This window comes from Panthera uncia, chromosome F2, assembly GCF_023721935.1.
Source record: "Panthera uncia isolate 11264 chromosome F2, Puncia_PCG_1.0, whole genome shotgun sequence".
Taxonomy (NCBI): Eukaryota; Metazoa; Chordata; class Mammalia; order Carnivora; family Felidae; genus Panthera; species Panthera uncia.
The window spans coordinates 78,895,782-78,918,781 of NC_064812.1; the positions used below are offsets into that span (position 1 = coordinate 78,895,782).

Genomic DNA, 23,000 nt, shown 5'->3' on the forward strand with positions numbered 1-23,000 from the left:
CAGCATTTTATTGTTCTAGGACTTGTGTAATATATTCATTCCAAAGACTTATAGGAGTTGTATTGCTTCACTGAAAAGAGACAGAGAAAGAGAGAGGGGAGGAGAAGGAGAGGGAATAGAGGGGGGGAGGAAGGAAGGAAAGAAGGGAGGAAGGGAGGAAGGAATTGACCATTGACTGCTATTGTTTAATTAACTAAAAGGAAGAAAGGGCACCCTGTGGGAACAATTTAATCAGCTTTGACAGCCAGACCCATGATTCAGGATGATTTAAATGGTCTGTGACAAAAGAATAGTTAACAGTCTGCAAAATGCCCATTATCTTTAGTTAGCAAAGGCCTATTGATTTAGGACCTGGTGTGACTCCCATAGGATGTTGGTGACAAGCGAGGTGGAAACTCAAGTTCAGCATTATTCGTCACCAACAAAACACTCTGAGGTAAGTCTGTTAATAAGCTACAAATTAAATCTTTGTGCTAAATAGCTATAGATGTCCGGGGAATCCAGGAAGCCGAATGTTTGTTGTTTTCTATAATTTTCTTCTGAGATCACATATGGCAACACTGTTAAACTAATGTCTTTAATGTTATTATACAATAAGTGATAAACTCTGAAAGTTGTCCTCTTTAATGGCAAAGTTGTTTTGTCAAGTATAATCTAATTTCACCTAAGGATGTCTTCCACAGTTGTACTTCAGTGTTACTAAGCAGACCAATGAGTCTTGAGAGATGATTTATGGCCCTTTCTGAGGCTGGATTAGCGGCGAGGTAATATGCCAACCAGTCGGGGCATCAGAGAGACCTTGCTATGACACTTAGGCATAATTCTATCAGGGAGGTCCATGGAATCATTCATGCACTTTCCCCTGGGGAAAAGTGTTGACATGGAGTCCAGTGACTGTCACCTAAAGCCTCACGCTTCCCAGGTGCGAAGAATTGGGCTCCACGTTGGCACCGCCTGCAAAGTTCAATGTGATGCATCCGTCAGGGTAGGCAATGATGTAAGGTCACGGTAGGAAAAACTGCCCTGTGCTGTTCTCAGACAGTACTCTGTGTAAAAAGCTGGAATGCACCTGCTCAAGGTCAGATGATAGAAGTGTCACCGCAGCCCCATAACCACAGCCGGGAGTCCGCGAGGTGCCTTCGTGTGTAGGGATGGGCCCTAATGTGTGGCTGTGGACCCGGATTTGGTACTTGGAAAAGGACAGTGCTTACTTAATCATGTGAACAAAGCTGACACGAAAGACGACTGACTAGGCTCGGAGAGTAAAAGAAAATATATTATGAATTTTCTGTGAATAACCATTTTTGTTAACAGAACAAATTAAAAAAAGAAAAAGAAAAAACAACAAACTTCAACAGAAGGAAGAGCTACTTACACCAGAATAGAAAGGTTCACCAGACACACATATCACATCTTGCTCCTGGATCATCAAAATATCTTTAGCTAGGTGCAGCCGGACTTTGAAAGGCTCCTGATTACCATCCTGCAGCAAACAAATCCCTGTCTTTGTCTTCAGGCAGGGAGAGAACAAAACAGAGAAAATAAATTACACTCAGTTTATAGAATATAATTTTATGGCCGATTCACAGCAAAACATGATGAATAGCATTTGAGACCTAAGGAAACTGCGCACTGATGAATCTGGAATTTGATACTTAATACAGGTGCAGGCAAGGTTAACCATTTCATGTGAGGTGACCTCAGGTAATGGAGGCTATGTCAGAAAATCCACATCAGATGAGGCCCGTGAGGAGGATAGTTTATACACCATATCTGAAAAATGATGAGTTTTGTTTAATACTTATAATCTAAGTACAACATTTTGGTAACAGATTTATTGAGATATACTTCACCTCCTATATAATTCAACCCTTTAGGATGTACAAGTCAGTGTTTTTTAGTGCATTCAAAGTCGTGCGGGCCTCATTATAATCAATTTTAGAACATTTTCATCCCTCCAAAGGGAAACCTTTTACGTCCATCGCCCCACCCCTCGCCCTAGCCCTAGGCAACCACTAGCCTACGTTCTGTCTCTCTGGTGGAATTTTAAATCTGAAACTCTACGTACTTAACATCTTTTGGAACCTCCACGATTTCATCATTCCTAGTCACCAAGCACACAGACACGCATACTTGGACACACGTACACACCCACTCACGAACACTCATGCATGCACATATACACAGCCCAGCTAAAGAAATGAGGATACAGGTGTGAGGAGAACTGTCTACATGAATGCCGTTAATTAAAAGCCGCCTGACTTCAGACTCAAGATGTACGGTTCCCAGTCCACTGATTTGTTTCAGATATTTCGGGGATCTGTCAAAACAGCCCGTGAAGGTGGCGGAACTTGCACTGCGTAGCTTTGCGCCAGGACCTCAGTGATTGTGGAAGAAGCCCACGAAGCCCGTGTCTCCTGAAGCAGGTCAGGGTATAACACTCACCCAGATCCACAGAAATATGCTCCCTAGCAAGAGCACTGAAGGTTCCTATTCATCAGAAATACAAAAGGAAATTCCTCTGAGACAGAAAATCATCCCTGGCTGCTATTCTGCACCAAAAGTCAACAGGAACAATGGCTACCTTGGCAATTACATTTTCATTTCATAAGTATTGAGCCATTCTTAATTTGGATAAATGGATAAGTACACAGAAATACATATTTACCCTTAGTATTTAATGAGCACAAAATCCCGGGCAATAATGCCAGGCTTTCTCTTGGAATACAAATTCACATGTGGGTCTCCAGGAGTATGTTTCTTTAAAAGAATGTTTCATAATGTAAATGAGAATATACTTAGATAACGCGGCCTCTAAAAACAATTCTTTCTGCAAACTGCTTTATTCCATGTGCTAATACATGCCATTACACCCCATATATTATTTTGTAAGGGTTATTGATATCTTTTAGGGAAAAATAAGCTTCTTCCGGGACCAAGGATGGTGTGCTTTCCTCCTTTATGGGACTGGTGCACAGCAGACACTCAGTAAATAGTGTCGATTAGTCTATTCTAGAACATAACTCAAGTGGATGTGTCTCGAGGACAAAAATATTTCAGCAAAAGCAAATTCTATTTTCCTTAATATAGAACATAATTTTCTACATTTTTCACAGAGCAAAGTCTTTCATGCTTACAATGTGATCTTGGCTGGGCACCACTCTGAGATGGCATGGGGAAGAGGAAGATATAAAATAATATCAAAGCCAAGTGAACATAATTGAGCACATTTGCTGATTTTTTAATGTACAGTACATTCGGGCCAATTTTCTCCCCGAAGTGTAATGGAATGGCTGGCAATCACAAATAATGCTGTCTCGATGTGATAATGAAAAAAGGGGTTTTCCCTGAGAGCCCATCAATACATTATTGTTACACATCAAAGAGATATCAAAGATCATCCAGGGAAAGTTTGAGGGACAAAAACACAGCCATGAGACTTCTGTCATTACGTCTGATGTGGTCAGAGCTCCATTCACTCAAATAATGTATAAAATGCCCCCTCATTATTAGATAGTTGTCTGCAAAACAAAATACAGACTTTGAGCTCAGATTTGGGTGCTGGGAAGACAGAATTAAAGAAAACAAAGAACGAAGCAGATTTTGTTAGAATGAATACACACACACACACTAAACACACACACACACACACACGCACGCACGCACCCCAATAAATAGCTGTTTGGAGAAAATAGAAAAAAGGGACTCACAAAGCTAACAACAAATTCAACTTAAAATATAGTCTCTAGGGGTAAGAGATGATACATATATCTGATTATAAAAACTCAGCTGTGTGCATGCAATTACATTTAAAATCCCATACATACATCCATTTTGCAAATACTGCAAATTTTGCAAATATTTTTTTTGGCCAAAAAAAATGTTGTAAGAGTGAGTCAGACGTGAATCAAACAATAGTCTCTGACCTCAGAGTATTCTTACTTACAAAAATATGCATATGTCCACAAAATGCACTGTGATATCTGATATGGGAGCAACATGGAGAGAAGAATTAAGTATTCTGGAGGGAGGGAGGTGTTAAAGACACCTTTGACTATAGAAAAATGTACAGTTTGTCTTAAAAAATAAGAAAATAATAATTAGAGGAGGCGACAGCTATTTGATTCAAGAAGGAAGAATGAGTAAAGATACGAAAGTGTGAGATTGGAGAGCCGACATGATGCCAGAAGAAGAGAGAAGCACGAACATGCATCCCCGATGCTAAGTCTGCAGCGATCCGACAGAGGCAGAGGGAGGAGAGGTGCCAGGTGTAGAGGAGGAAGGTCAAGGCCCCGGTGTGATGTCCCGGGGGGTTAAAGGTATCGGAGATGCCCCAGAGAAACCTGAACAGGGATTTATGTTTTATAAATATATTTCTTATGGCAGAGCAGGAGGCGGATAGGAACTGGGAAAGTTACAGCACGGTTTTTGTTGACACAAGTATAGAGCTGGAGCAGAAAATGTTGGCGCTTGGTCTACAACTGCATTAGAAGCAGAGCTGTGACAGTGGATTAAAAACCGGGTACCCTTGTGATTCAGAGCAGCTCCGCTGGGCCGGTATCATCTCTCGTGAAATGTGGCCGTGTGGCTTTTCATTGTTTACTAGCCACTTGCATAGCGCTACTGTGTGCCCAGAAATATTATTTCATTTGATCCTCCTGACAACCCAGTGCAAGTTGTTTCATAGGCAGGAAAAGAGCAGAGCAGCAGAGGTGAGTGGAAGGCAGGATTTGAACCCAGACTGCTGGGCTCCAGATGCGGCACTCTTAGCTACTTGCTCTGGTTTCCCTCATGCACAGATTAGTTGAGGGATGCCTCCCCCAATCCTCCTGTATGCAATGACATGGCCATCAGTGTCTCTCACCAGGCGGTAGCAAAAGTGCTCTTGGTGACTAGAGAGTCACCAAGAATTTCCTAGGGGAATGCAAAGGACATCATCTTGAAGCAGCTGTTCCTCCTGTATCAAAGCAATGACCACTGTGGGGGGGGGGGTTAAAGTGAGTGAGGCCATTCTGACCTGTGGATTGTCCCATCAAAGACGAGCTATGGGGGACACATAGGACACTGTCTGATACTGGGAGAGGCTTGATCTAAATGGTCTCATCCCCCGTGGATTGCTTCCGATAAGAATGGGAACCAGGAGGGGCACCTGGGTGGCTCAGTCGGTTGAGTATCTGACTTCAGCTCAGGTCATGAATTCATGGTTTGTGAGTTCGAGCCCCGCATCGGGCTCTGCGCTGACAGCTCGGAGCCTGGAGCCCACTTTGGATTCTGTGTTTTCCTCGCTCTCTGCCCCTCCCCCCTCATATTCTCTCTCTCTCTCTCTCTCTCTCTCTCTCTCTCTCTCTCTGTCAAAAATAAGTAAACATTTAAAAAAAATTAAACAAACAAACAAAAAAGAACGGGAACCAGGACCGTGAGAGCGACTGCTCTAGCCGCACAACCTAAGAGAGTCCAGCCACGGTCTTTACATCTATGCACCCAGACGGCTGAAAAATAAAAAATCACCTAGAGAATTATTGGCTGCACATTTTAGTATAAACTGAAGAACTGCATTCATCTTCTGTTTGTTTATTAACATCACCGTCATTGGTCTTCAAACTGTGTGGACAGTGTAGGGAAGAAATGTAGGTGCTCTATATAGACATGTACAGTATATTACAGAAATTGTAAAACATACAGAAAACTTGAAATGTTAAAGGGATGATTCATAAAAAAATGAATTAAATTCAAATGTTGTTTTCCTGTGCCTGATGTGGGTGATCCAATACTGCAGAGGGATTGTACAAAATCCACTTTGTTCGCTTAGAGGAATATTAAAAGGCCATGCCTCTTAATTATTTAACAGGCAATACTTTTTTAAAAATCTAGTCATTGACTTGCTTTCTGTAAATCAATGAAATGTGTTTATGAATTTACATGGATTTACTCTGTTTTAAACTTATGAAGAATTTATCTTGAGCTTCATCTTCCTACCTTGGAACTTTAAAAAACGGACTATAATTTCTTTGGCACTTAAAAGTTAAGGTCTCTGTAATTGGGGTTCTAGACATTGAAAGAACACAACATGTCATTTTCATGAAACTTTAAAATCTATGTTCCTTTAATCTTGAAATATAAAATTTGTGGGGCGCCTGGGTGGCTCAGGCAGTTGAGTGGCCGACTCTTGATTTCGACTCGGGTCAGGACCTCCCAAGAGATTGAGCCCCGCGTTGAGCTCTGTGCTGTCAGCATAGAACCTGTCTGGGATTCTCTCTCTCTCTGTCTCTCAATACATACATACATACATACATAAATGTTTAAAAAATAAAAATATAAAATGTGCAATATCAGACATAAAAAAATACAAACCACAAGGAACTGGGCAGAGACTATGTCATGCCTTGCACATAGTTTTGCAAGTGTCCTTGGTACTTCCATATTTTGGTTGTCAAATATAACTTAATTTGTTCTGTACACTTATAGCTTTAAGTGATGTGTAATCACTTATACTCTACCATATTATAGCAACATGACAGGAAAGGCCATTGGATGCAATCTGCCTCCAACTGCACTTGTCCTGCTTTCTAGGATTACTTCCATTCATGGCCTTCTCCATGGCTAAATTCTTCCATTTGTCAACGACTAGTACAAGAGTCACTTTGCCTTGAGGCTTTCCGAGACTACTCCATCCGAAGACAGGTGCTTCCTTTTCTGAACTCAGGGTTTTCTTTGAATAAATACATTCGCCTAACAATTAACCAGAATCGTGTCATCACATAGTGACTCCAGTAACATTCTGTTCTGTATCACAGTATTTAACTTCATCATATATTTTGTTATCATGAGAAGATCTTAATAATAAGTTATTACTGTTTTCATAATTAAGGAATATTAATTTATAGAGCTAGTACAGTATTTCATAGACAGTAGGATTTCTTTCAGGATGTGTTGATTGAATCACAGTCACAAATTCTATTCTATTACTTGAGGGACTAAATTAAGTTATACATGTAAATAAGTTATTGAATTATTAAATATATGTTATAAAAATATGTATTTTCATGGTCAACACCGAGATGTGGATCGTATTTTTAGGGATATCGATGTGGAAATGAAATCTGAGGAACACTTAGACTAAAGATAGCATATTGGCTTCCTGACCACATCATTATTTTGATGACACTTTTAAAAGTAGAAAATCAGTAATTATGCCTGCCCATAACATGTGACTTTTCCTATAAATTGTGGATTTATTCTCTATCTTCACTTTTGCATTTTATAGACTCTTTCTTTTTAAGAGGAGAACCTTCTTAATAAATCGACCTTTCTTTTACAAAGAATCTGTGTTAGAAAATTAAGATATCCTGAATGGAACTTATCTGGACATAGTTCTGTTTCTTTTCAAAGAAGAGACTTCCCTGTATGTACATGGTTATAATCTAGCTAGATCTGTCTGATGGACATGAGAGTCAGATTTTCATCTTTAATAGCTTACTAACAGTCAAGAGAAAACAAGTTTTATTTAATATCCCTTTGACTATGTTCTAATTTCCAGCAACATCATTTAGAAAAAGGCTCCAACGTAGACTCAGGAATTCCAAGCTCTACATTATACTTTTGCTTTTATCTAATTAATTAAATGGCACTCAGAATTTCATAAAACCTCTCAAAGTGAGAGTGTTAAACTAAATTGTCTTTATGGTTCCTGTCCATTTGAATGTTCTAAGACTGTCAATTTCAGGCAAACTCAGTGACTTTAGTTCATCGGCTGGGGGATTTGATCATGTTTAGAGGATCCCATAGTTCTGTATTCCCGCGAATACAATTATCATTGTAAAATAAATCTCTGACCCTTAAATGGAACCTGATATATATTCCAAACCAATGAATCAAATAATTTTGTTTAAAAACAAAACCAACAAAAAAAAAAAAGGTCTGAGAAGTCCATCTTAGCTCAGCCTCTGAGATCCAAGGTAAACCATGTGTTCAAACAGTACTTGGCCACATCCTGTCTCTCCCACATGAATCTCATATGGTTTTTTCTTTCATTTTTATCTCATTCACACAAATATTTCAATGAGTGCTCTACTGCCCAAAACATAAGAACAAAACTGTGATGGAAATGGTAGACTTATTATATCCAAAATTAAGAGTATGATACTGTGTATTTAACAGGCACAGATTTAAACTCATGCTCCTAAACTTAAGTTTCTAAAGCATTAATTGTTTTTTTTTTTTAAAGCGTGAACTGATAGGTACTGGGTTAAAAGGATGAATAAATTATACACTCTGACGTTATAATTTTTAGTGTCGCATGAAGAGAGGTTTGTAAATAAATAACTATAATGTAATCTGAAATGTACTAGCATAAAGAAAATCCTTTGGAAAGTAAAGAGCTTAAGTATTAAACATACAAAAGCAATTTATTCATTTTCTTACTTATGTTCTAAACTTTGAACCAACTGTGACAAATAGTTTTTCAAAGAAGGTATTTTTGCAAGAAACTTAACAAGTGACATCTCACGGTGTTTTTTCCTAAAATAGAACAGTCACATCCCCTGGGGCCTAACTCCATGCACCATTGACCACACACTTGAATGGCCTTTAATACCCTTGAAAGAGCAATGTGTCACTTTAACTCACACCGAACTGCTTCTCTACAGAGAATCTGAATTGCCGTGTACTAATACTCAAATAATATTGAAATACTTAAATAATATTGGAATCATAAGATCATAGGATTTTAGTGCTGAAAGGGACTTCAGATGTCTTCTAATTTATAACCATTTATGTGAAAAGAATTCCTTCCAATACTCCTACTACCTGAAATCATGCAGCGAGCACAGAGTTTATGGAGAAGGGCAATTTAATCAAATCAAATATGTTCCAGTCTTCTTCTTAAGGAAGAGTGAAAGTCCGGGTCCTCCCCAGGCACTCTTTGGCTTTTTAGTCTCGGAGAAACAGGTCAGACCCTGGACATGCAATGAACCCGTCACCCATCCCTGTGCCAAAAGCAATGCTCCACTCACATCAAGGAGGGCCCAGCGTGTCCCCTTTACAACCTGTTCTCCTTATTCAAAAAGCAGAAAGCCGCTTAACATACCTCTTCACAGGCAGTCCTGAAATCCATGTGCCACGGCACCGCAAAGGATGTCGTCTGAAAAGACAGAAAAACGGTAAGCCATCAAGCGCCGCATCGAGTGTTAAGCATGGAGACTGCTAATAAAGTGTAAGCAATTATGGAGCAGATCCTATGGGCCAACTGTGTTTACAGCCACCTGTAAGGGACAAGAATTCCCCGGGTGCAATGAAGACAGAGGAAGGAAGCGAAAAATAAAGTGTTAACCCCTCCCTATGCTGTGAAGTGCAGACATACTGCCAGGGTTTGGTCTGACCCACTCCACCAAGCATTCAGACAGGATCTCTGATAGGATCAATCTCCTCTCTGCCGTGTTCGCTCATTCCCAGAGTTCATTTTGAAACCTGAGTTTGCAACTGGGAAAGAAACTTCAAAGGAGTAATTAAAAGTTGCCTTTCATTCGGTTATCTCTCGAAAAAAGGTTGACTAATCTTTCTCTTTTTAATTAAACAGCTACATGCATGAATAATCCTCTCTGGAACTTACAATCTTATTCACAAACAGTATGATGTAAGGAAACAAGCTGTTTATCAGAGTGAATAATATCAAGATAAATCGATGTATGAAATATCTGGCACAGTTTCATTTTGTGGTTATTATAATACCTAAATTGTGAGCACAGATTTAAGTATAAATGCATATGTGGGGTTTTTTTTTTAAACGATTTTAGAGAATTTTATTTTAGTTATGTGGTCAACTTAATAAAACTGAGGGCCGTCATAGAAAACTGATGCCCTGACACAACGAAAAAATTGCAGCAACAAAATACAATAGAGCTTAGGTAAATGAGACTTCAAAGTAAAGTGCATGGTGAATTCCGCATTAGAAGACTGGGCTCCTCAAAATTATTCCTCCTCTGAATCCTTGAAACATTAACCTGTTTTTTCCCTCTTTGTCATTTTCTGTTGTACTAGATGATAAACACTTGATCAAGTAAGTGTGGGTGAACCAGAACAAGAAGTTCACTGATGCTCTCGCTGGATGATTCCTACTGCCTCTGAAAGAAAAGAGGCTGACCATTTTCAACACTTAACTGAACAGGCAGCATAGTGTACTGCGTATTTTCCCTCAGTACGTTTTGTGGGTTGCGGGCCTGGATCCACTTTATTGGCACGCATCAGCAAGCTGATGATAAGAAGGCTAGGTAACAACAAGTCATTTGCAAAGGAAAGGCAATTGGACAATAAAAATTACAATTTGATGATATAAGTTACTAAATGTTTCGATCTCCGTGAGAAATTGGTTGTTAGCCTTAACGATTATTTTTCAACATTGCTCTTGAAAACTGTGCTTGAAGAAACTATAAATATCTTTTTATCTCCAACAGTGACAGAAAGTTATTCCTTTACCATAAAAGTAGAATTTCAATATTATCGATTATATAAAAACCCGGTATCTCCAAGACCAATTTCTGCTACTAAAAAGCTACTCGAGAAATAGATGAGCTATTTAGCCATGTGTCTAAATGTAATCTCATAGTTAGTTTCATATGCTGAATATTACAGTTCAATAAGACATCATTATTAATAATATGGCGCACTGTGCCTACATTGCTACACTGTGCCTACATCGCTTTTAACATTTTCCTTCTTTTTACTGAAACTTCTATTATCTTTTATCAAAGTTAACTTAGGTCGTAATATCAGATGTTTCTTCCAGAAAAAACTATGAGATTTAAAACAACTTAATTAGTAGGTAACAATAAATATCATAGCTATAATAAAACTGTTTTCAGTGACCATAAATATAAAAATTGGAGTAAAATCTGTTCAGTTCTTTCGTCTCAAATATTTTGAGCCTTTTTTTCTATAAACTTTTATGTCAGAACAGCTTTACATTTACATAAATATTGTGAAAATGGCAAGGTGAGTCGCATACACCCCACGCTCTTTTTTCCCTTAGTATGTACATTTGTTAAAATTGACGGATCAATACTGTTATATTATTATTAAGTCCATACTTGATTCCAGTTTTCTTGTTGTGGTTGTTTTGTTTTGTTTTGTTTTTCTCATGTCCCTTTTCTGTGCCAGGATTTCCTGGAGGACACTGCGTTATATTTCTTTACCACGTCTCAGGCTCCTCTTGGCTGTGACTGTTTCTCAGACCTTGTTTTTTTTTTTAAATGACTTTGGCAGTTTTGAGGAGTACTAGTCAGTGATTTGTAGAGTGTACTTCCATTGGGATTATTCTGATGTTTTTCTCATGATTATACTAGAGCTAAGAGATCTGGGGACGATGCCACAGAGATAAGTGCCATTTCACCTCCATATGACAGGTTCACACTGTCAACAGGACTTCTCACTGGGGAGGCTGACCTTGACCTCCTGGCTGGGAGAGCGTCAGGTTTCCCCACCGGTAAGTTACTCTTTTTCCCCCTCTCTCCACTCTTTGGCTGGAAGTCACTATAAGCAGCTTCTACTTAAGAAGTGAAGGGGTATGTTTTCCTTCCTTGAGGGTGAAGTGTCTACATGAATTATATGAAATTACTCTGGATAGAAGATATGCCTCTTCCTCCCCCATTTATTTATTTCCAGCAAGGAAGTACACGTGCACATGATAACCCATGTTGTAAGGGTACACCATAGTAATATTTATCCTAAGGGTGCACCACAGTAATATTTATCCAGGCAAAATTAGACTAAACCTCCAGCTGTTCCTCCAAGTGAAAGCAAACATATAACTCTACCTGATCCCTTTAGCTTCTTCCCATTCATATAAAACCAACCTATGATGTCAGAAATAAATTATATTTAGTTGGGGGCAGCCTTCGTCAAATAACAAATATATCAGTAGTAAAGTATCTGACTTAGTAACAAATAGAAATAGGTTTGAAAAATGCAACACCACAGCGAAAGAATATCTTTTAGATGAACACTATCATTTGGGTGAAAGTGATACTGATAACTCGTAGTTCTCTACAGATACAATAAAAGATGTCAAGGCTGTAAATAACTCTAAGCTACCATATGCAAATACTTGTGGAAGGTTGAATGACTGACCCAGATTCTCTATCTTTCCTGGCATCCCCTTCCATGCCATATATTTATCATGGAGAGCGTGGCTTGTCCATACATTGACTCTGGACTTGACCATGTGACTTGCTCCTGCCAATAGTGAAGTGACCATATATTGGTTTCTTTAATGGCCTCACATGTTCCCACCTGCTCTCTTGTCTTTCTTGCATGAGAAAAGCCTTCTCAAGAAGCCGCCCTCCACTTAGCCCGGCCCCGCAATGACATACATAAAGGAAAACTTTCCTAAATGGCCCACAGAACATAGGGTGAAGCAGAGACACCCTCACGCCCTACCTAAATAGACTTACTCACAGCCAACCTGCAGACTCTGGAATAAAAAAGGCTTGGTATTTGTAAGAGTTAACTTTATGTGTCAAATTGACTACGGTATAGTCCTCAGTTAGTCAACCAAAATCTGATCTAGGTTATGCCATGAAAAACTTCGTACATGTGGATAATATCTATAATCGACTTACTTTAATTATAGGAAATTATCCTCATGATATGCATCAGCCTTATCCAATAAGTCAGAGGGCCTTAAAAGCAAATGCTGAGGATTCTCTGAAGAAAGAAATCGACCTGAAGACGGCACTATCAACTTCTGCCTGAGAGTTCCAGCCTGCCAGGCTGATGTAAAGGTTTCAGACTTGCCAGCCACCAAGTCATGTCGCCAATTCCTTAAAATCTCTCTCTTCACATGTGTGTGTGTATGTGTGTGTGTGTCTCCATATGCATATGTAAATATTTATATTTATGTATATGTGTATATGTTGTGTACATACATACATAGGGGTTCTGTTTGTCTGGAGAATCCTGACAGATTCTGGAACCAAGAGTGGTTCTAGAGGAATAGGACCTTTAAGGAGAAGTTGTGTGAATTGGTACTGGGGTTTCCAGAATTGTTCTCTCACCTGATTAGATTTAAAGGCACCAGTGACTCTATTTCCAGTATGAAAGACAACACTAATACAGCTACAGAAATATATAAAGTATCATCACTGGATACTCCTATGCAAAATGATTTCTTTTTTTAATTTCTACAGACAGAATTCTGAGGAATGTGTGTTGAGATAGATATTAAGGATGTAGGATGGGGGCGCCTGGGTGACTCAGTCGGTGAAGCATCTGGCTCTTGATTTCGGCTCAGGTCACGATCTCACAGTTCATGAGTTCCAACCCCGCATCGGGCTCTGTGCTGACAACACGGAGCCTACTTGGGAGTCTCTCTCTCCCTCTCTCTCTGCCCCTGCCTGCTCGCACTCTGTCTATATCAAAAATAAATAAACACACACACACACACACATGTAAGGAATATGGGATACTGGTGGAAGGCACATAAAGTTGAATTAGGCCAAATTTACTGACATGGCCCCATGAAACAGAGATTCTGGATTTAATGGTTTACCTTGTGGGACTGGAAGATGGCCCACGACAGTAGAGTTGGAAATGTGGTTGAATGTAGAGGAAGGGATTCAAAGGTTTAGGGGGATTGGGGTGCCAGAGTGGGCAACCTGCTCACCCACATCTCTTACCATGACTGTGAGACAGGAATTGGCTGTAGGAAACCAACACTGCCGAAGAGTTCTGTGGTCCCCTCTGTAGGTTAGCAGCTATAGTGAAAAGTGCTGCTGCTGAACTGGAGCCTTAAATGCAGGGGACTAATTGGATCCTGGGGTGGCAGGGGCCACGTTGCAACACTTAGGTACCAAAGGTAAAGTGGGTATGGTTACCAGAATGGGCATCAGAGCCTTCTAAGCAGTAATCAGAATAGCCTGACTCTCAGAAACCTATCACCTCGGCAAGCTGATTACGTGTTCCTAAAGTTGAAATAGATGGGAGGCCTATTTATTTTTTAACTGGAATTTAAAAAGCGGAATTTTAGGTCCAGTGCACAATCTATCCTGATTCACCAAAACAGTCATGGACCTTCAATCAATTCCCAGACTTGAACCACTTTATAGGCCCAGAACCCCAGTGAAGGAGGGGAGGCCAGATACCTTTGAAAAAGGGGCCTGGTTAACCTTTTTCACAGCTTTCCTCAAAAGGACACATGTCTTTTACCAGGATAACTGTTCATTGAAGAATGGGAAATAATCAGACTTTTCAAGGACTACTGGACACCAACTCTTAACTGATGTGACACTTAATTCCAGGAGATCCCAAACCAAAACAGTTTCTTCAGTTAGTGTGGGGAGCTTATGAAGGTTAGGTGGTAAGTGGAATTATAGCTCAGGCCCATCTCACAGTGAGTTCTGGGACTCCTAAACCCATCCCGTGGTTACTGCCAGAGCCTCAGAATACACAATTTTTTAAAATTTTTTTTAATGTTTTTTTTTATTTATTTTTGAGACAGAGAGAAGCAGAGCATGAGCAGGGGAGGGGCAGAGAGAGAGGGAGACACAGAATCAGAAGCAGGCTCCAGGCTCTGAGTTGTCAGCCCAGAGCCTGACGCGGGGCTCGAACTCACAGACTGTGAGATCATGACCTGAGCCGAAGCCGGACGCTCAACCGACTGAGCCACCCAGGTGCCCCAGAATACACAATTTAAGTAGACCTACTTACCAACTGGTAGAATACCTACATTGTTTCTTATTCTGGGGAGTGAGGGCTATGATGATAGAACAGGCCAAGTGGAAGCCTCTGGAACTGTCTGTGCCAAGACAAATAGGAAAACATTACTGCATTTCTGCAAGGATTACAGATATTAATGCTACCATCAAGAAGTCCAAGAATATAGAGGTAGTGATTCTCGGTACATTCCCACTCAATTCACCTATTTGGTGAATAGGTGAATTTGGTGAATAGGCATCACCTAAAATTGGATGGCTTTAGCACTAAAGCCTCTTTCTACAACACTCCTGAAGTGCAATGGCAAAGAGAAATCTTCCCAGTTGTCAGAACTTTAAAATGACAGTGGAATGTCAGAAGTTTAACCAGGTGATGACTCCAACTGAGCTGTGGTACCAGGTATGGTTCTATTCTTGAGCAAATTAACACAACCTCTGGTACCTGCTCTGCAGCTAATGATCTGGCAGATGCTTTTCTCCTCAATACTTGTCCATAAGCTCACCAGGAGGAGTCTGCTTACCAGAAATATAGCTTCACTGTCCTACCTCAGGGTATATCAACCTCCAGCAATGTTATAATTTAGACTACAAAGATCTTGACCACCTCTCCTTTCCAGAAGACATCACACTGGTCCTTTGCTTTGATGACATTAGGCTAATTTGACCTCATGAGCAGATCAGCACCTACTGTAGACTTATGGGTAAGATATATGTGTCAGATGGTGGGACATAAATCCACCAAAAATTTGTGGACGATCTATCTCGGTGAAACTTATAGAGGTCCGGTGGTATGGGTGATGTTGAGCTATCCCTTCTAAGGCAAAGGGTAAGTTGGTGTATACGGCCCCTCCTCCAGCCAAATAAGAGGCAGAATGCCTAACGGGACTCTTTGAATCTTGCAGGCAGCAATCATCATCTAAGTAAGCTACTCCTGCCAATTTACTGAGTGACCTGAGAAGCTGCTAATTTCAAGTGAGTCCAAGGAAAAGAAAAGGCTCTGAAACATGTCAGGCCGCTGTGTGAGCTTCTCTAAACTTAGGCCATACGATCCAGCACATCCAAGGTGCCTGGAGTGTCAGTGGCAGATAAGGATGGTGTTTGCAGTCTTTGGCAGGTTCCTATAGGTGAATTTCAGCCCGGGCTCTAAGTATATATATACATATGTGTGTGTGTGTGTGTGTGTGTGTGTGTGCGTGTATAGGCTCTCTCTCTATACATATAGCTGGATCTGAGCAGTCTCTGAAGGCACAAGTAAGTTGCATGGAGAAGCAGTTCAAATTCCAATGGCCCCCCACTCCTGGCCCCACATGACTTCTCTCTCCCAGCCTGTATCTATGGCCTTATGTGGAGGTCTTCACAATCAGATGGCGGAGGAAGGGAAAAGTCAGGCCTGGGTTACAGATATTCTGCACACTGTATAGGCATCACCTAAAATTGGATGGCTTTAGCACTAAAGCCTCTTTCTACAACACTCCTGAAGTGCAATGGCAAAGAGAAATCTTCCCAGTTGTCAGAACTTTAAGCAGTGCACCCGTTTGTTCATTTTACTTGGGAGGACAAATGGACACAGTTATGAGCATAGACAGATTCATGGACTATGGCCGATAGTTTGGATGGATAGTCAGGGAGTTAGAAAAAACATGACTGGACAAATTAGTGACAAGGAAGTCTGGAGAAGATTTTCCAGTCTCTGAAGTGGAAAAAAAACCCATAAAGATGGTTGTATCCCATATGAATGCTCACTAAAGGGTGAAGTAAGCGAAGGAAGATTTTAATAACCAAGTGAATAGGATGGTCCGTTCTGTGAATACCAGTCAGCCTTTTCCCCCATCTACTTCTGCACTCACTGCCCAATGGACAGATGACCAAAGTGGCATCTGTAGCAGAGATAGAGGATATTCATGGGTCAGCAACATGGATACCCACTCATCAAGGTCAACCTGGCTACAGTCACTGCTCAATACCTAATCTTCCAACAACAGAGATCAACGCTCAGTCTGATGTAGCACCATTCCCTGTGATGATTAGCCAGTTACCTGATGACAAGTTGATTACACTGGACTGCTTCCATATTAGAAAGGCAAATGTTTTGTTCTTATTGGAGTAAACACTTTGGATACAGACTTGCCTTTCCTGCATGTGATCTTTTTTTTTAAGTTTATTTTGTTTGTTCTTTATTTTTAAGTTTATTTATTTATTTTGAGAGAGAGTGAGTAGGGGAGGGAAACAGAGAGAGGGAGAGAGAGAATCCGAAGCAGGCTCCTCGCTGTCAGCACAGAGCTCAGTGTGGGGCCTGAACCCACAAACTGTGAGATCATGACCTGAGCTGAAACCAAGAGTCAGACGCTTAACTGACTGAGCCACCAAAGTGTCCCTAAGTTTATTTATTTTAAAAGAGAGCAAGCACCAGTAGAGAAGGGGCAGGAAAGAGGGAGACAGAATCCAGAGCAGGCTCCGGGCTCTGAGTTGTCAGCAAGGAGCCTGAACAGGGCTCAAACTCACGATCTGTAAGATCATGACCTGAGCTGAAGTCAGATGCTTAACCAACTGAGCCACCCAAGTGGCTCAGCTGGATCTGAGCAGTCTCTGAAGGCACAAGTAAGTTGCAATCCTTTTACCAAAACTACCTTCCGTGGACTTACATTGTCTTGGTATTCCATACAGCACTGATTCTGATCAAGATACTCACTTAACAGTGACTGAATTAGGGGATAGATCCAAGCTCATGGAATTTACTGTTCCGACCATGTGCCTCACCATCTTGAAACAGCAAGCTTTATGGAACAGTGTAATGGACTTTTGAAGACTCAATTACAGTGTCAGCTGGCAATATCTTGCAAGACTGGAGTAAGTCTCTCCAGAAGGCTGTATATATAGCTCTGAACTGGCCTCAACTATATGGTGTTCTTTCTCCCAGAGCAAGGCTGGATGGGTCCAAGACTCAAAACAGGAAATGGAAGAGGTACCACCCACTATTACCCTGAGTGTCCCATTAGCAAAATTTTTACTTCTCATTCCTAAGAACTTAGGCTCTTCTGGTTTAGAGGTGTTTGTTTCAAAGGGAGAAATACTTCTGGCAGGAGACACAATGATTCCAACGAACTGGAAACTAAGATTGCTGCCTAGCCACTCAGGCTCTTCAAGACTGAGTCAACAGGCAAAGAAGGAGTTACATTACTGGCTGGGATGATTGATCCTGACTTCCAAGGGAAATTGGACTGCTACTCCACAATGAAGACAATAAGAATATGTGTGGAATACAGGAGATACCTTAGGGCTGTGTGATTGAAGTCAATGGAAAACTACAAAACAACAACAACAAACAAAGAAACAAACAAAAAACAAAACACAACCGCTAATGGGTCAGACCCTTTGGAATGAAAATTTGGAGCTTCCTATGAGATAAAGAACCAGGACCAGCTGAGGTGCTTGCTGAGGCAGTGGAATATGCAATGGATAGTGGAAGAAGATAGGTGTAAGTTAACAGCTGCAACCATGTTGTTAAGTTGCCGAAAAGAAGACTAGAATTGTGTTTCTTCTTTTTTTTCCTTATGTATATGTTTGTATATGTATATATATGTCATATATATGACATATATAGTATATTATACAATATATAGTATACATTACACATCAATGTGTTTAAATATGCATATATATTATATATGTATATATATCTGCTTATATATATAATATATATTTATATAATATATATTTAAGATATATATATATGTATACATATGTGTATTAATTGTCTTTGTTTTCTTTCCTCTCATCATTTTCTCATCTAACATATAATTTCTTAATAATATAAAGTTTTGGGGCACCTGGGTGGCTCAGGTGGTTAGGTGTCCGACTTCGGCTAAGGTCATGATCTCACAGTTCATGGGTTTGAGCCCCATGTCGGGCTCTGTGCTGACAGCCCAGAGCCTGGAGCCCACTTTGGATTCTGTGTCTCCTTCTGTCTCTGCCCCTCCCCCACTCTCTCTCTCCCTCTCTCTCTCTCTCAAAAATAAATAAACACTAAAAATGTTTAAAAATAATATAAACTTTCATATCACAGCAATTAAGTGACAGTTCGAATGTTCTCATATCAAGGAGAAGAGTGAGTATTGCTTGAGGACTCTGCATTCCCTGCAAAGGAAAGAACTAGTGTGTTAGGTTGTGTGAAGGATAGTTGCCTTTTCTTGGTTGGAAGGATGACTTTATGGCCTCTATTTGGAGGTTAAGTAGGTTAAGGAGGGGTGTTTGGGTGCCAAGGTGATAAGGAGTGGACTGTGATGGTTAGCTTTTATATGAGAACTTGACCATACCGGTTACTTAATCTAGAACCCAGTTATTCAATCAAATATTAATGTTGGCATTGCCGTGGAGGTATTGCGTAGATATGGCTAACATCTGCAATCACTTTGACTAATTAAGTGAGATTATTCGAGATAGTGTGGGTGAGCCTCGTGCAAACGATTGAAAGGCCTTACTGACAGGCAAACTCAGATGTTTCTCTGGTAAAGAACTCCGGCTTCAAGACTACGGCACCAATTCCTCCTGCCCGATCATTTCCAGGCTTCTAGCCTATCCTTCAGATTTCAGACTTGCCAGCTCAAAGTAATGTGAGCCAATTCCTTGAAGTTATTCTCAGTGTCTGTATCCAGATAGACAGGTGTGGAACTGGTTCTGTTGTCTAGAGAATCCCCAATGATACAATAGTGAATGCCAGTGAGATATATGGTGTCACTCTGCAGAACTATTGTCACAATACCTGATTAAAAGAGCATGTTTCTAGGTGATTCAGAAAGTTCAAGGGCGCCTGGGTGTCTCAGTCGGTTAAGCGTCCGACTTTGGCTCAGGTCATGATCTCACGGTCCATGAGTTCGAGCCCCACATCGGGCTCTGTGCTGACAGCTCAGGGCCGGGAGCCTGCCTCACATTCTGTGTATCCCTCTCTCTCTCTGCCCCTCCCCCACTCATGCACTGTCTCTCTCACTCTCCTTCAAAATAAGTAAACATTAAAAAAACTTTTTTAAAGTCCATTAAGCACAACTGATCAGTGCCAGCAATTTCAATAACATGAGTTTTAAAATATATTATACATTAGTAATTTCAGATTGATACTATAAAAAAACTATCAGAAAAACATTTCATTTTGCAGTTGGTTCATTAACAAGATAACAGTATCTTAACTGGAAATTTCAAACTTAACCTTTTTCTCAGAAAACAAAAATGTCTTTTTTTCCCCTAGAGACACATTCATCATCTCCATACTATTTTTCCTATTCACATCTGAAATTTCTAAGGCTTTGCTTGTATAATTGTCTTAAATAAATTGATCTATATTAAGACATAATGCAAGAACAAATGTGCAATTTCCAAATGTTCTCGTCTCTTTATCCCTCATATCCAGGGATAAAGAAAAAAATTATATATTGATTTATCAGTATCTAGTATAGTTGTACTAGGAAGAAACAAAGCTTTTATGGAAATTAGTTTTTTAAATATGGTTATTAGGAAATTCCATCACTTAAAATATGAAGATGAGACTATCAATGCATAAATGGCTTGAGTGATTAATGATAAAATTAATGATGTTAAAATTACAGTGTCACAATATATAAATGTGACCTACTTCATTCTTGATCCATTTAGAACCCTCATGACCAGCTTAGTGGTAAGCCGTACTACATGGAAAAGCCATCGCCTAAGGAAACCAATTTCTACTATTATCACATAAATGACCCAACAACTAGTGATGAAAGTGAGGTCTCTGCCCAAGAGAAGAGAAAGCGGGGATAAATACTTCTTGAGCGATTATAGTGTCGTACTTATATGGCATATGGATCAACAGACTTGGCTTCTGTCCAGAGGTCTGGCCTCCTATGGTTAAATCTGATACCCAGAAATTAACAGGAACTATATTGTCTTCAATTATGCTGAGAAAAGCACCAATCCGTATTGCTTAAAACTCATTTTCATAACCAAAACGAAATTAGACAAATACAGCCAAATTCATGCATGTTGCATATAAAATTTCAAACTGCTTCATTGGGCATAAGGCTGCTAAAACAAAAAGAACGTATCTCTACAACGCCACCCAGAGAAAAATGCTGACACGGAGAACCTCGGAGGTAGTCATATAGAATAGACTAGAAAGCATGAGTACAAAAATATTTGGACTTAAATTACTTAGGTAATTTCCAGAATGCTTTACTTAGTGTGTGTAAAAAAAGTCTTTATAATACCGCGCGTACTATGGCAGTTCAGTCTACCGATGGGAAAAATGTTATCTATTTATAGAAAATTTGCCCAAGGCAAAATTATGAAATATGCAAAATTTATCTTCCATATTTTTGTGTGTCCCAAACTCGGTATATACCCAGTATACACCGTCTCCACATGCTTCCACATCAAACAGGGTGCCTGACTGCAAATTATTCATTGTTCCCCTCAAAATGGATTAAAATGATAGGATTGAAAATGACAGTTGCAGTCACTTGGGTTTCATTTTTAGTGAACGTTTTGTTCATTTCGGAGCGTGTACCTTGAGGCAGCTATTTCTGCAGCTTTTAATCTTTTTTTTCCAGTTGAAGTATAATTTACATAAAATATCCTATTCCTTTCAGGTGTACATGATAATGATTTGATATATTTTTTTAAATTTTTTAATGTTTATTTATTTTTGAGAGAGAGAGAAAGACAGAGTGAGAGCAAGGGAGGTGCAGGGAGAGAGGGAGACACAGAAATCCAAAGCAGGCTCCGGGCTCTAAGCTGTCAGCACAGAGCCGGATGTGGGACTCACGAACTCAGGGACCACGAGATTATGACCTAAGCTGAAGTCAGACGCTCAACAGACTGAGCCACCCAGGCTCCCCATGATTTGATATCATACTACCTTAAATTTTTATACATTATGAAATGATCTTCACATTAAGTCTAGTTATCATCTATAACCCTACATAGTTATTACAATATTGTTGACTCTATTTCCTATGCTGTACATTATATACCCATGACTTATTTATTTAATAGTAATTTATTATTTGTCACTTATTTATTTAATAGTTGAAAGTTTGTACCTTTTAATCCCCTTCACCTATTTGCACACCAACCCTATACACCCTGGTAACCAACAGTTGCCTGTATTTGTGGGTTGGTGTTTCTGTTTTGTTCTGTCTTTTAGAATCCACATGAGTGAAATCATATGGTATTTGTCTTTGTCTGACTTATTTCACTTAGCATAATATGTAGTAGATGTATCTATGTTGTTGCAAATGGTAAGATTTCATTCTTTGTTATGGCTGACTAGTAGTCTACATACATGCATACATACATACATACATACATATACATGTATATCACATATGTATCACATATATGTGTATATCACACACATGACATTAGGGTTGAAAAGATGTTTGATGTTATTTCAATCTTGTTCAATTTATTGAGACTTACTTGTTTTGTGGCCTAACATGTGATCTATCCTGAAGAATGTTCCACGTGCACTTGAAAATAATGTGTATTCTAACAGGTTTTGGGTGAAATGTTCTGTATATATCTTTTAAGTCCATCTGGTCTAATATGTCATATAAGGCTGATGTTTCCTTACTGTTTTTCTGTCCGGATGATCTATCCATTGATCTAAGTGGGGCGTTACTGTCCCTCACTGTTTCTGTAGTACTATCAATTTCTCCCTTTATGTCTGTTAATATTTGCTTTAGATGTTTAAGTGTTCTTATGTTGGGCTCATAAATATTTACAAATGTTATATCCTCTTCTGGATTGCCCATTTTATCATTATATAATGCATTTCTTTGTCTTTTATTACAGTCTTTGTTTTAAAGACTATTCTGTCTGATACAAGTATTGTTACTCCAACTTTTGTTTTATTTCCATTTACATGAAATATCTTTTTTTCCATCCCTTTACTTTCAGTCTGTATATGTCTTTAGATCTGAAGTGAGTTTCTAGTAGATATGGGTCTTGTTTTTTGGTTTATTTTCCTTCATTCATTTTTTTATTATTTTACTGAAAACTTTCTCAATGGAAATCATATTGACAGGATTTTAAAATCTTCTGCTAAATGAAATCTGTCATTCTAATAGGTACATTTCTTTACAATACTATTTGTTAAACTCTGGCCGACCAGTAATTTTCTCCATAGTAAAGACTTAAGGAATTCTATGCAGATTGTACATCTAGAGAACAAAATTTTTCCTGAGAGGTTGATAGTTATGATGAAACCAATTATATTAAGTCCTGTGTACCAAGAGCCTGATATTTTTTATTAGAAGAAAAAATAAC

At 39.4% G+C, this 23,000-nt stretch overlaps 1 protein-coding gene across 2 annotated transcripts in view; it reads right to left on the reverse strand.

The window, feature by feature from the left end:
• SNTG1 (syntrophin gamma 1) overlaps positions 1–9,196 on the reverse strand; it is a 327,584-nt gene extending 318,388 nt beyond the window's left edge. For both annotated transcript variants that reach the window (XM_049633712.1, XM_049633711.1), the window contains exons 1-2: positions 9,086–9,196; positions 1,376–1,510 (exon numbers count right to left, since the gene is read on the reverse strand). In XM_049633712.1, coding sequence (XP_049489669.1) covers positions 1,376–1,510; positions 9,086–9,112 — 162 coding nt within the window. In that variant the 5' untranslated portion in view covers positions 9,113–9,196. The remainder of the gene's footprint in view (positions 1–1,375; positions 1,511–9,085) is intronic.
• Positions 9,197–23,000: the final 13,804 nt, after the last annotated feature.